This window comes from Plecotus auritus (assembly GCF_963455305.1).
Source record: "Plecotus auritus genome assembly, chromosome: 9".
In the NCBI taxonomy this organism is placed as follows: Eukaryota; Metazoa; Chordata; class Mammalia; order Chiroptera; family Vespertilionidae; genus Plecotus; species Plecotus auritus.
Genome location: NC_137783.1, coordinates 129537905 through 129552226, shown reverse-complemented (window position 1 = coordinate 129552226; position 14322 = coordinate 129537905). Strand labels below are relative to the sequence as shown.

The 14322-nt window shown below is 36.2% G+C and overlaps 1 protein-coding gene across 1 annotated transcript in view; it reads right to left on the bottom strand.

The window, feature by feature from the left end:
- Positions 1–14322, bottom strand: part of ANO3 (anoctamin 3) — a 208379-nt gene that overhangs the window by 150382 nt on the left and 43675 nt on the right. Inside the window, exons 2-3 of the mRNA XM_080642758.1 lie at positions 10028–10222; positions 8915–8986 (exon numbers count right to left, since the gene is read on the bottom strand). Of these exons, the coding sequence (XP_080498884.1) occupies positions 8915–8986; positions 10028–10222 (267 nt within the window). The remainder of the gene's footprint in view (positions 1–8914; positions 8987–10027; positions 10223–14322) is intronic.

The following is a 14322-nucleotide window of genomic DNA, read 5'->3' as shown; positions in this document are numbered from 1 at the left end:
TAAACCACTTCCTGAGGGAGTTGTTTTATAACATTAGCAAAATGTTGATTTCACAAGATTAGACAGATATATATTTTGGTTCCTTGGACTCAAATTATGTTGCTCTTAATGAGCCCTATTTATTTCATTTCAAAGTTATCTGATTTTACAGCACCACAAGTATGGGCAGAATCAAGCATCTCTTAATATGAATTGCTCTGTCCTGCATACTAACAAGAAAAACGGGTGGGTGATAGTACCAGGGTTTCTAGGGTTGATGAACAAGATTATTGTCACACAGGATTTCAAATTGATTATCACATGGAGTAGCACTTTCCAAAATGACTGTGTGTGTATGTGTGTGTGTGAGTGATTGTGTGTGTGCTTGTGTCTGTGCGGCTGGGGGCACAGGGTGAAGTGGTGCCTGGCTTCATGAGCTGCTCTATGAAAAGAATTAAAGGCTCAGAGGTGGCAATAAAAAGAATGAAAACACACACACACACAAAACAAACAAACAAACAAACAAAAAACACCACCACCAACAACCAAACAACAAAAGTCTAAATCTATCAATCTGATTAGCTTTTTAAAATCAATGATCTCCGATGTATATTTAACATGCAATGTTAACCCCGTCCCAGTCTTTCACAGCTTCCATCCTTATACTTATTAACATCTTGCAGAGCTAGTGTTCTATGGGCATTACTAAGCACTTTTCACCTTAGAGGCCTCTGTTCCTATTGTGGTAATGAAGAGAGAAGGCAGGGGATTAAAACTTCCTGAGTTGGAATCTCAGTTCTCCATTGGCTAGCTATGGCGTTTGGCAAATTATTTTATCTTTCAATGAATCAGGTTCCTCATGTAAAAATAGACTGATAATTCTACCTGACCTAAATTATAGTTATGAGAATTGAGATAAAGCAGGTAGGGAGTTGTGCAGTAAGAGTTCAGTAAATTATTGTTATTCCACTCTGCCATTTGGGTGATAAGAGGAACAGCTGATTTGTGAAGATATCTTTGAGCTCAGTAGAATTGGTGTTGAAAGATAAACCTAATTACTACATAAAGCAAAGAACATATATTTTTTAAACCTCTACGATGATGTGCCATGTCTGTTCACTTAACTCAGCAATCTTGCAAAGTATGGATAATTAATCCCAATTTACAAATGTAATTACTGAGGCTCAGAGAGGTTAATGATATGCCACAGTCACACAGCTAGTAGGTACAAGAATGGAGATTTGACCAAAGTCTGGGTGGGAAAAGAGCATTGCATCTATATTATCCTAAAAGTCCTGTTGGATAACTTAAGTGGAAATTCCCAGCCTTGAACCAACAAACTGTTAATATTTCTTCCTCTATATCTCTAATGTTGAACAATGAGAAATATCAATCCTCAGTGACCACGCACAGTTCACTCTGCCACAGCATTAATATTCTCATAGGGCAGTTCAAAGTAGTTCACTGTAAAAAAGAAAAGCCATTACTTAGATGCATCAGTCAGGTTCCAAAAATTATATCAGAGCCTGTTAGTGCTTGGAAATTCCCATGCATTAGCCAACCCAATGCTAGAAGCTAATAGTCTGAGCTCTAAAAGAAAAATTAGAGAATGTAACTTTGTTGAATTTAAAAGTGAGCATGTATTCCTAAAATACTCATGTTTTATTTAATTACACTCTTGTTATAGTTGATGTCATTTTGCTTGGCCTCTTCTTAAAGATGACTTTAAAAATATAAATTATACATATGACTCTAAAATAGCATTTCCCAGCCAGGTGTTATAGCCAGATGGATTCCTAGAATACTTGGTGATATACTACCGTCAGCCAGAGCTTCATTCTCACTTTCATTATGAAGGCCAGCACCTCGTGTGTACATGTTTTAAACCCTTAAGGAGCTGTGATGCTTCTCTAAATTGAATAAATGATAGAATGATGCTGGGAAATTCCAAAATAGTGAGTATGAGGTACAATGCCTGGGGAGATATAAATACAAGTCAAGTGTGTCAAATGATTGAGATCTATTGAACAAAAAAGAAAAAAAAAAACATGGGGATAGGGCATCCAATTATGTTAAACATTTAGAGAAAATTTTAATATTTGTGATAGTAAGCTATTAAAACAAGAAGCATGGAATGGAATAGACAGGTTTGCATGATTAAAGTGACAGGTTATTAACTATTACTAATTTGGGAGAATTATTAGTGAAAGGTGATGTACAAACTCTACCACCTATATGGATATTCTGGACAAGGATTTTTTGGGATTATTTTCTTTATTGATTAAGGTATTACATATGTGTCCCTGTCCCCCCATTGCCCCTCCACCCCCACCTCCCACTCATGCCCTCACCCCTCTGGTGTCTGTGTCCATTGGTTAGGCTTATATGCATGCATACAAGTCCTTTGGTTGATCTCTCCCCCTTACCCCCACCCTCCCCTACCTTCCCTCTGAGTTTGATGGTCTGATCAATGCTTCTCTGTCTCTGGATCTGTTTTTGTTCTTGTTTTTGTTTTCTTATCAGAAAATAACTAGCACTAGTAACCTCTTTCAGAATTAATTACTATAAAAAAGACCTTTGTACTCTGAACATATTTGTTTTGATGAATGTTATTTTTGACATTGTATATGAGATGAATCTGCTGGTGACTATCTTCCTTTAATTAGGGAGCTTAATAAGCCAGCACTGTTTCTATGCCACACACACAAAAACAGTATCATAAGAAACACAAGTAATCTGCAGTCATTTAGAATGCTGTTATAAATAACTCCGCTCATCATTAAAAAATTATAAAAAAGTATCTTAACAATGTACTCAGAGATACAAATTTTAAGCTACACATCATTTAATATTTACATGGGGAATAGTTATGAGTATGGCTACAGACTGCATACCCAAAGCATTTAAACTGATTCTCTGGAGGTGGGACCCAGGGGGTTTTAAAAGCTCCTGACTCTATTGTGGAACCAGGGTAGAGAACCGCTGATGTAGACAACAGAGCTGAGTCACCAGTGTGGTTACTAATGGGAACTCAGAGCTTAATGGCTGCAGGTTATAAATAAATTAATTTTGAGGTTATAAAATAAGAATTGGGTTAGATTATTAACACTTTTTGTTAATTCTGGCTTTATTTGGATTTAATTTATAATTAAGAAAAGCCCCAGTTCAAAGGCATTGATCACAGGCAATTCCAGCAAGCCAACAGATTTAAAAGGAAATCTTGCTCAAAGAAAATATAGGTACCAAACTTATGCACCTGGGTGGTAGAGAACATTTTATGGACTTGACCCCAAAGGAAAGGGAGGTAAAAGAAAAAACAAATGAATGGGATTGTATCAAACTGAAGAGTTCTGCACAGCAAAATAAACGGACAATAAAACAAATAGGTAGTCAACCAAATGGGAGATGCTACTTGCAAACAGTAGCTCCAACAAAAGTTTAGTTTCCAAAATATATAAAGAACTCATAAAACTTAACACCAAACAAACAATCCCATCAAAAAGTGGGCAGAGGACCTGAAAACACACCTCTCCCAAGAAGACATAACAACAGCCAATAGATATATGAAAAGATGTTCAACCTCACTAGCAATTAGGGAAATGCAAATTAAAACTACAATGAGATACCACCTTACACCTGGTAGAGTGGCCATTATCAATAAGACAAGCAACAACAAGCGTTGGAGAGGTTGTGGAAAAGAGGGAACCCTCATTCACTGCTGGTGGGAATATAGACTATTACAACCACTATGAAAGCAGTCTGGCGACTCCTCAAAAAATTAAGAATAGAGCTACCATATGACCCAGCAACCCCACTCCTGGGTATATACCCGAAAAAACTCAAAATCATTTATGCAAAGATAAAAGCACCCCTATTTTCATTTTTTCATTGCAGCATTATTCAGAGTGGCAAGACATGGAAACAACCAAAGCACCCTATGATAGAGGACCAGAAAAAGAAGATGTGGTACATATACATAATGGAATACTACTCAGCCATAAGAAAAGATGAAATAGCATCATTTACAACAACAGGGATGGACCTTGAGAACATTATGCTAAGTGAAATAAGTCAGACAGAAAAATCTAAGAACCATATGATTTTACTCATATGTGTAATATAAAACTGAAACACATGAACACAAACAGCAGTGTGGTGGTTGCCTGAGGGAGGTGGGTGGTGGGAGAAGGGGATCCTAATATGAGGTGACAAGAGAGGATCTTACTTTGGGTGGTGGGCACATGGTCCTATATACAGATTTTGTAACTTAGAAATCCATACACGTAACCTATATGTTCATGTTCAGCAATGTCACCCCAATAAATTTAATTTAAAAAATAATAAAGAAAACTTAGCGTGATAACAGAGAAAGGCCAAAGAGGAAGTTGAGTAAACTTGTAACTGTTATAGGAAAAATAAATAAAAAATTAGATTGCTTATGAATGGAGGGTCAGAATTGATAGAATCTTTCAGTATCAATATTATTCCAAGTACTAGGTGACTAAAAACTAGTTTTACATTTCAGTTTTTGAAAACTATTGATAGAAATGTATGCTATTTTGACTGAAATATGAGCTTTTTTCCCTATTTAACAAAAAATTCTAATGTGAATATTTTTCTCTACACATTCTATAATATTTGCATATGTTAGAAAGAAAGAAAGAAGAAACAGACAGCAAGAAGACTGTAACAGCCACAGATAATCTTACCACATGAAAATACTATTAGCTAGAATATTGTATATTTCTTTTTCTAAACACTTTTTATTGATTTCAGAAAGAAAGGGAGAGGGAGAGAAAGATAGAAACATCAATGATGAGAGAGAATCATTGATTGGCTGCCTCCTGCATGCCCCTCACTGGGGATCGAGCCCACAACCTGGGCACAACCATGTGCCCTTGACCGGAACTGAACCCGGGACCCTTCAGTCCGCTGGCCGGTACTCTGTCCACTTAGCCAAACCGGGTAAGGCTTATATATTTCTTTCTAGCTCTTTTCTAATACATGTTAAGTTAATAACTAACATGAGAGGAGGTTGACATTTATATTTAACTATTTTTCCTCACATAGCAACATGCACTAAATGTTCAATAAATTTATTAATACCTCTGTGTTATTCTAGCCTATAGATGCTTTACAATTATTTTAACTGCTCCCTAATACTAGAGTAATCAATTTGCTTCCCTTTCTATGTTTGATAATTACTGTAAACAACACTGTGAGGAAATAAGTATGTTTTGGGGGTTTTGATATTATTATTATTAGATTTTTATATTATTTTTCTTGGAATAGATTTCTAGATGTAAAAATAAATGCCCCTATATTTCATGGTTCCTCACTTTGTCCATAGAGTAAAATATCTCATCAAAGAGCAGTTATTAACTCATTGATACAGAAGCAGAGTTTAAACTGGATGAATAAATTTCAAGTGTGTTTGTTTGTTGTTCCTTCCTCTAGAGCAGTGGTCTCAACCTTTCTAATGCCACGACCCTTTAGTACAGTTCCTCATGCTGTGGTGACCCCCAACCATAAAATTATTTTCATTGCTACTTCATAACTGTAATTTTGCTACTGTTAATGAATCGCGACCCACAGGTTGAGAACCGCTGCTGTAGAGCCTAAGACCATTGGAAAACACAGATATTTACATTATGATTCATTAACAGTAGCAAAATTACAGTTATGAAGTAGCAACGAAAATAATTTTATGGTTGGGGGTCACCACACCATGAGGAACTGTACTAAAGGGTCGCGGCATTAGAAAGGTTGAGAACCACTGCCTAGAGACTTCATTAACATGATGTTACAATCCTACAACACTTTCCTAGAGGCACAATTCTGACTGATGGGAGAGTGCTGGCAGATGGAGTAGCTTAGTCTAGAATGTATGAAGAGACAGGGAGAGTAAGTCTCCTTAGCCAAATCCTAGAGATGTCTGGACTCAAAGCTGGCAAAAGAAACAGAGGACAGAGTGAGAACCAAAGGTGAAACATGAAGAAAACTGAAGGTCTGATAACAGAACATGCAAACACCAACCTTTTCTCCAAAGAAATTCAAAATAAGAGAGCAGTAAAGTTGGGAATTGCACTTTTAGAGTAAGGTTCTCAATCTGACCTTGAGGGGTCACCTATGTAGTGGCTTCTTAGCCATTCATTTAAAAGTGAAGTTTTGCTTGGGCTGGTGTGGATCAATGGTCAGAGTGTTGGCCCTCACACTGAAAGGTTGCAGGTTTGATTCCCAGTCAAGGACACATACCTGGGTTGCAGGTTTGAACCCTGGCCCCACACAGGGTGAGTGCAGGAGGCAACCTGTAACCAATCAATATGTCTCACCTCTCTTTCTCTTTCTCTCTCTCTCTCTCCTCTTCCCTCCCCCCTCCATTCCACCCTCTCTAAAAATCAGTGGGGAAAAAATCCTTGAGTAAGGATTAACAACAACAACAGAAAGTGAAGTCTTTCAGTTTCTAAGATATCTCCATGTATCCAGAACTCTGAGTCAGCCTTCCAGTTCTTTTATTCTTAAGTGTAAATAGGCAATCAAAGACCAGAAATTTTGGAAAATTCTACAGCCTAAAAGAGAATGACTAATTTAAACAAGCATAAGAACTGATCCTTAGAAAAACAGACTAAAATTTAAGAAGCAAAGAAAAACTTAAGGTAATTGCAAATGGTACTAGAGAGATTAGGGATATTGTATTTAAAAAATAAGATAGCATGCTCTGAAAATGTTCCATTCTAAGAATAAAAAAACTTTTGGAAATTAAATAACAAAATTATTTTATTCCCACCTATATACACACAGATGAAAAGACATTTGGAAGAAAGATTCAGGGAATCTCCCAGAACTGAGACAGAAGTCAAAACCACAAGAGAAAAGAAAATGTTTAACTTTTAATTGGACTTCCAGAAAGAGGGGAAGAAACAAACAAATTGGCATAAATTGTGGAAAAATTATACAGAAGTTGAAAGGAGGTAGGAGACAAACTAAAAGAACTACAATCTCTAGGGCAGGTTGAATTAAAACACAAATGTGCACACACCCATGCACTTAAACACTAGGTTGTAGAGTTTTATAACACAAAAAGGAAAGACAGCCCAGCTGGTGTGGCTCAGTGGTTGAGCATTGACCTTTGATTCCAGGTCAGGGCACATGCCCCAGTTGCAGGCTCAACCCCAGTAGGGATCATGTAAGAGGCAGCCAATCAATGATTTTCTTTCTCTCTCATTGTTGATGTTACTCTCTCTCTCTCCCTCTCCCTTCCTCTCTGAAATAAATTTCATATATATATATATATATATATATATATATATATATATATGTGTGTGTATATATATATATATATATATACACACACACACACACACACACACACACACACACACACACACACACACACACTAGAGGCCTGATGCACAAAATTCGTGCATGGGTAGCGTCCCTAGGCCTGGCCAGCGATCAGGGCCGATCTGTGGGGTGACCAGCAGGGCAATCAGGAGGGCCCCCGCTGGCACCCGCCTTGGCTGGCCTGGGGCCTACGGACTGCGGGCAGCTCCTGCATTAAGCATCTGCCCCTGGTGGTTAGTGCACATCATAGTGACCGGTCGTTCCACTGGTTGTTCTGCCGTTTGGTTGATTTGCATATTAGGCTTTTATTATATAGGATATATACATATATATGTATATAATATATATAATATATAATATATATAATATATATATAACATATATAATATATATATAATATATATAATAAAAATGTACAGAGAGAAAAAGTATTAATTGCAAAGGAATAAGAATCAGACAGCAGTAACAACAGATGTTAGATGACAGTCTCCAAATTCAAGAAAAATAATTTTTAATCTAAAATTTTACGACCAAATACCAATCAATAGTAAGAGCAAACTGAAGTCATTACAGATATACAATTATTTAGAAAATTTGCACATTAATCAACTTTCAAAGGTAGTTGTTTAAGGATTTACCCTGAAACAAATAAAACAAGAATGGAAACTAACAAAGAATAATAAGTGTGACATTAGAAACTGGAATTATTCAGTAGTCCAATGAAACATCAGTGGAACCAAAAATTTCTTAAAGAAGAATGAGATGAACGATATAAAAACAAGAAACTGAAACATGATAAAAGTATTTAGAAAAAGAGGTATTTTTGTTCTCCCGAGGAGAAAAAATATCACATAATCTAGGAAAATAAAACTATCAAAAGCTTGTGGTATAAACAATGAAGTAAGTATAATGTTGTGTGATTTTGACTATTTGATGGATGGTTGGATAGGGGAATCTATTTGAGTTTGATTCTAGGAATACTCAAAAGAGGACAGAGGTGCTGGTAGCTTGGCACTGTAGCAAAGAAAGTGATATTGCATCTGCAGAAAGTATTCTTTTTACAGTTGTAATGTATATGCCAAGTGAGGAGTTAAGATATAGTGTTGAAATGTAATAGAGCATGATGTATAGGTGCAAATATACTATTTAAAGTTAACAAATTTAGTTGGTAGAAAGATTTAAATTTAAAATGGCAATATAACTATGAAAAATTAAAAGGTTATACAAATGAGCTAAACTTTCATTTAGCACAACAGAAAAATCAACAACAGATAATGCTAAACATAGTAATATAAATGTACTCATTCATAGAGAATTGCAAGAAATTTCCAAATGAATAATAGCAGAAAATATTTATTATTTTTTCAGTTATAGGACTGTCATTCATTACAAGTTTTCAAATATTATTTGACTGTCACACTGCATATAAAACACCTTAGTAATTTAATCTCAGAATATTCCACATACCCAACAAATATTAAGGACCAAACATGAATATTTTTTCTAAAAAAAAATAATGTTCTAGGTTTGAAAAAGACAGTTTACCTTAGAGAGGGGGGAAAGATAAGGGAAATATTAGCAATCAACTCACCTAAGCAAAAATCACTGAGGTCAGCAAAAGAGCATTTAAGTACAGAGCCTTTTTTATCCTCCTCAGGGTTAACTGAAAAGAAAAAAAGAGAGAGAAAGAGAGAAATAAAAACACAGTAACAGTTTTAATAAATGACCACAGTGACTGATATCTGATGATAGCCAAATATAAATATTTTTAGTTACTGAGTTGAAATTAGGTATTTCACTCAGTAAGGGAAGTAAACATCTGTACTATATTTTATAACACATTTATCCTCTGGACAATTAGCCATTTTCCTTATTGGACATGGATTGTAAGAAAACCATTTATTAATAGATAGTGATTTCACAGTATTATTAAAAAGATAATATTGGTATTTGCAAGTTATCTAAAGGAAGCAGCAACCCTAAGAAATATAGTCTAATAAGACACAAGCTTTTTAGAAAGGGATGGGAAAATAAAAATGCCAGTACACCCTACCCACTGAAGGACATGGTAGCCGGGTTGTATTTTGACTCCTGACTCCTGTGAACATAATGGTGTGCCTCAGACTGGCAGATTTACTAGTATGTGTAGAAAGTGCCTAAGGGCAGCCACAAAGCCTGTTTGATGTGGCATCTGGCGGATGCTTCCCTATATTTCAGCCCTTCTATTATGCAAGGCTTCCGTGCCAACATTTGGTTGGCAACACTTGTCCAACCACATGTTCATACAACCAAATCCTCACTGCTTATTGTCAATATTATTTAAAGTCTTTAGTCTTTTTAGGAAATTAAATTCATTATTGATGACATATTCTACTCAATTTCTGTTTTCTGTTTATAAATTTTCACCAAGAATGGTAATAAGCCAATGATTCAGATGAGCTGGTCTGTCTTCCCCTGCAAACAGCAAGGACTAGGTCTAGGTTTGCATGGGGTTGGTGACTTTCAAGGCAAGACCAGAATTGAAAACACATCTGGCTAACAAAGGCCTTTCCTCTAACTGGCATGGGGTACTGTTCCTCCTAGGCCATCCTCCTCCTAAAGAGCTTTATAAATACTAGTGAAATGGATGAAAATATGAAAGAAGAGGTGGTTTTGGGGGAAAATAACATCGTCTTTACAATTTGAACAAGAAAATAGAGCTCACCTTGCTCTACTTTGTCGGCGGAGATTGAGGTCACAGATGTGGGAGCCTGGGGTTCACTCTCGGTGGACTGGAAGAGTGAGGTGGACTGGCTCAGGCTCTTTGAGTAGGCAAAGCTCTGGGCCAGACAAGGAAGGGACCTCCGAGAAGGTTTTAAGGGAGTTTCTTTTGCTATCTCACTCTTGCTTACATTCATACCTAAAAATCCAAATAGGTGCGTGTTAGCAACAAGAAATAACCGGAAGAGGTCAACAAGTAATTTTAATTCTTATGAAGGCTGCTTCTGGAAAAGACTCTGAAATAACACCATTTAGGAATGAGAACGAATTGAATTAGTTTTGTTTGTATTTTGCCAGGCAAACTGTTTAGAAATTTTTGTCAAATAGTTCTGAGAAATAAACAGTTCCTCGTTCAGTTTAGCCTTTCACCATGTTTAAAGGTTCTGTATAAAAGAAATGAATGTTTAAGTTCACTGAGGGAGTTATGAGAACAATGATTTGGATTGTCTTTGGATAAATCTAACTAACCACTTAGGTTTTCAAGTAGAACAATAAATAAAACCTAATTCATAAACATTCAAATTACTATGAATACTCGGAGCCCTTCTTTCTATACTCTACCTAGCTTCCCTTAAACACATGTATGTATACACATTAATGGTGACTAATGGTGATGGAGAAGCTGGAGTCAGCATGGTGTAGTCCAAAAACTGGCCAGCAAGTAGAAGTCAAAAGAGAGCAATCATGTGCTCAGTGTAACAGTCCCTCCCCTCATGCAGAGAGAGCTGATTTGCTAGAAGAATGCCACTCCACAGGACTCTGACTCCATAAGGGGAAGCCAATTAACTGTATGCTACAGCAAAGAAAGATCACCTCAGATAGGAAATGAAACAGAATAGTTAAGAAATTTACTTATTAAAAGTCATGAATCTAGCAACTGACAGAACTGCATGTTAAAACTACAGCATTGGATCCCAAAGCCTATGAACTTTCCAGAAAACTCCATGGCTCCTCATGAACCCGAATCTCAGATGGCTTATTACTATTGTTTGGCTTAGTATATATGTCACACAAATTTTAAGCAGAGTGCTCTGAATGTAGAAACCACAGAGCTAAAGCAAACCTCGGAGCCTCTGATAATTCTATATCTGCAATCTTGGTGAACTGTGGAATATATTTGATGAAAAAGGAACATGTGCTTCTTGGTAATGTCTACCCACCACATATCAAACTGTATTTCTTCTATTTTAAACTGCCCTATAAAATAACAGATATGAATAATAATCTGCTATGAGGTAACAATGTAACTGAGTTATACAAAATGAAAATCAATATTTTAATATTATTCAGTTTTACATTATTTATTTAATAATTTCAAACAATTTTTGAGTTCTTTCTCTGAGCCAGGCCTTAACTCAGTGTTGGGAATAAAATGGTGTGCACTCAGAGGGGAAACAGATACATAAAAGCAAATCTTTGTATTAAAAACCATTAAAATAATATGCATAGACCATTACAAAATCATCCAAGAGGAACTTCTAATCCAGATGGTGGTACCAGTGTAGTCTTATCAGTGAAGGTCATCTAAACCTATTCATTTGGGCATATTTCTTCTCTTGAGTTTTTATTATTTATAATTATTGGGTTTAACACATTTTCTTCAAAGGAATGTATACACAGAAAGAAATTCTGTAGAAAATTCTTCATGAACACATAAATACTAAAATATTTGTCAAATGAACACAAAGAAAATTGAGAACATAATGTTGAAGACAAAATCTCATTAATGCAAATGCAGTTTTCTCATCTTCTGAACTATTGTTTCCAAAGATATTATACTGATCATCAAACTGAAAGTCAGATATCCTGTGTATAAAAGAGTACAAAGTTTCTTTTTCAAGTTCCCCATCAAATGTCATCACATTCTGCTTGGCATAACCAGCAATTCTGTCCTTTGCTTGGCGTGATTAACATTAACTTCCCCAGAGGAAATTCAGCCTTTTTTCTTCTATATTCCAAAGTTCCATTTCTCTTCTTATATGGCTTTACATGGTACCTTTAAATAATACTTGATAACTACCCATTTAAAGTTAATAACTAGGAAGCAGACCACGGTAATGTCAGGATAGGTAAGCATATTCAGCTCTTGAGTTCAAAGATAAACCTGTAGAACTGGCAGAAAATGTGTCATTTCCTATATTTAGAACAGATTTTTCTAAAGAACAATTAGTACCAGTTCCAACTGTTCTAAGAGCACTTCATAAATGCCCCAAATTTTTAAAAGAATATAATAAAATGACAATTTCAGTTGGGTATACAAAAAGATCCAAGGGGTATAATTGCAAAAAAATGCATTTTCTAAAAATGCATTTGCATAAGACATCAGAAGAGAAAAGATTGCTATTCATGATACTGTATATAGAGAACTCTAAAGATTTTACCAAAAATTTCTAGAACTGATTGTAAGGTTTGAGGGGCAGGAAATGGGAGTCAGAGACCAAGACATATTAAAGAGGAAGTTTATTCCACACTAACGAGTGAGATTCATTACAGAGGAGGTAGAGAAACCAGGATTAGAGGAGGGGGAGGAGGAGAAGGAAGGACCCAACAGGGCTGACTTGCAGACTGGGAGAACAGCAACATGTGGAGCGGTGAAGACGCCTTTTGAGGGTACAGGAAGGGGTGGGACCCAGGGCGGAATGGAAAGGGGTGGGCACCAGAGCACTGGGCATGCGCTGATGCTGATTGGTGATTGAATGTCTCAGGGATGTCCCAGCGGCAGATCAAGTTACGTCATAACTCCGCCCACCAGTTGGAGGGAGGGACGACCTATTACTGATAAATGAATTCAGTTATGTAGCAGGATACAAAATAAATATCCAGAAATAAGTTGCATTTCTGTACATCAATTATAAACTATCATAAAAGAGAAACTAATAAGACAATCCCCAATTACAAATGCATAAAAAACAGCCTTGGAATAAATTTAACCAAGGATGTAAAAGATCTGTACTAAAAAAAATTTAAGACACTGAAGAAAGAAACTAAAGAAGATACAAATAAGTGGAAACAAATACCGTATTTATAGACAGGAAGAATTAATATCGTTAAAAGGTACATACTACCCAAAGCAATCTATAGATTCAACGCAATGCCTCTCAAGATACCAATGGTGCCGCAGTCTTTCCACAGCTAAGGTTCAGGAACCTGGAGAAGGGCTGTGCATAAATGAATTAGACTAGACAAGAAATATAAATTTGGAAGGCATTGGGGGAGACAGATGGAAACTTAGCTCTAGTGACTAAGCTCCCTGAATCTCTGGACCCATGGCTTTCTATTTACTGGAAAACACATTTGGCCCTTTAGGAATGCAAACAGGCATATCAAAGGTAAGGTTTGGTAAACAGGAAAAGATTATCAGGTTAGGGGAAATGCCTACAGCTGTTTAGCAGCAGGTAATAACATGCAGATTATCAGCCCCAAGGTCCATCAGCTTTCTGATGAACTTCTTGCATAATTATGACCTGCTGGAAATTGCCTTCAGCACAATGGTGTACTTTACAGATCTTGAAAAAATATTCCAAAATTTTATATGAAGTATAAAAGACTCCAAATAGCCACCTCAATCTTGAGAAAGAAGAACAAAATTAGAGGAATCAAGCTTCCTGATATCAAAATATACTACACGGCCATATTAATCAAAACAGCATTATTCTTGCATTAAAAAAAAAACAAAACAAAAAAACAAAACAAAACAAAAAAAAACAAACAGGCATAAAGATCAATGGAACAGAATAGAAAGCCCAGAAAAAAAGCCCATACTTTCATGGTCAATTAATATTTGACAAAGGAGACAAGAACATACAATGGAGTAAAATTAGTCTATTCAATAAATGGTGTGAGGGAAATTGGAGAGATACATTGAAAAAAATGAAACTAGATCACTTTCTTATACCATACACAAGAATAAACTAAGAATGGATTAAAGTCTTAATGTTAGACTCAAAACCATAAATGTTCTAGAAGAAAACATAGGCAGTAAATCTTGGACATTTCTCATAGCAATATTTTTTCTAATATATCTCCTTAGGCAAGGGAAACAAAAGACAATTACAGCACCTATGTGCTTAGAGGAATGTAGCCACTGCCAAACCACAGACTGGCATGGAGGGAGCCAGGGAAATAAAATACCCCAACTTCTCTTTTGTCAACTTCTGGTCTGCCGTTGCTGTCTCCCACTGGTTAAATTTAAACAGTGGCTAGAGGTCCTGTAAACCCCTGGACCATAGATACCTGATT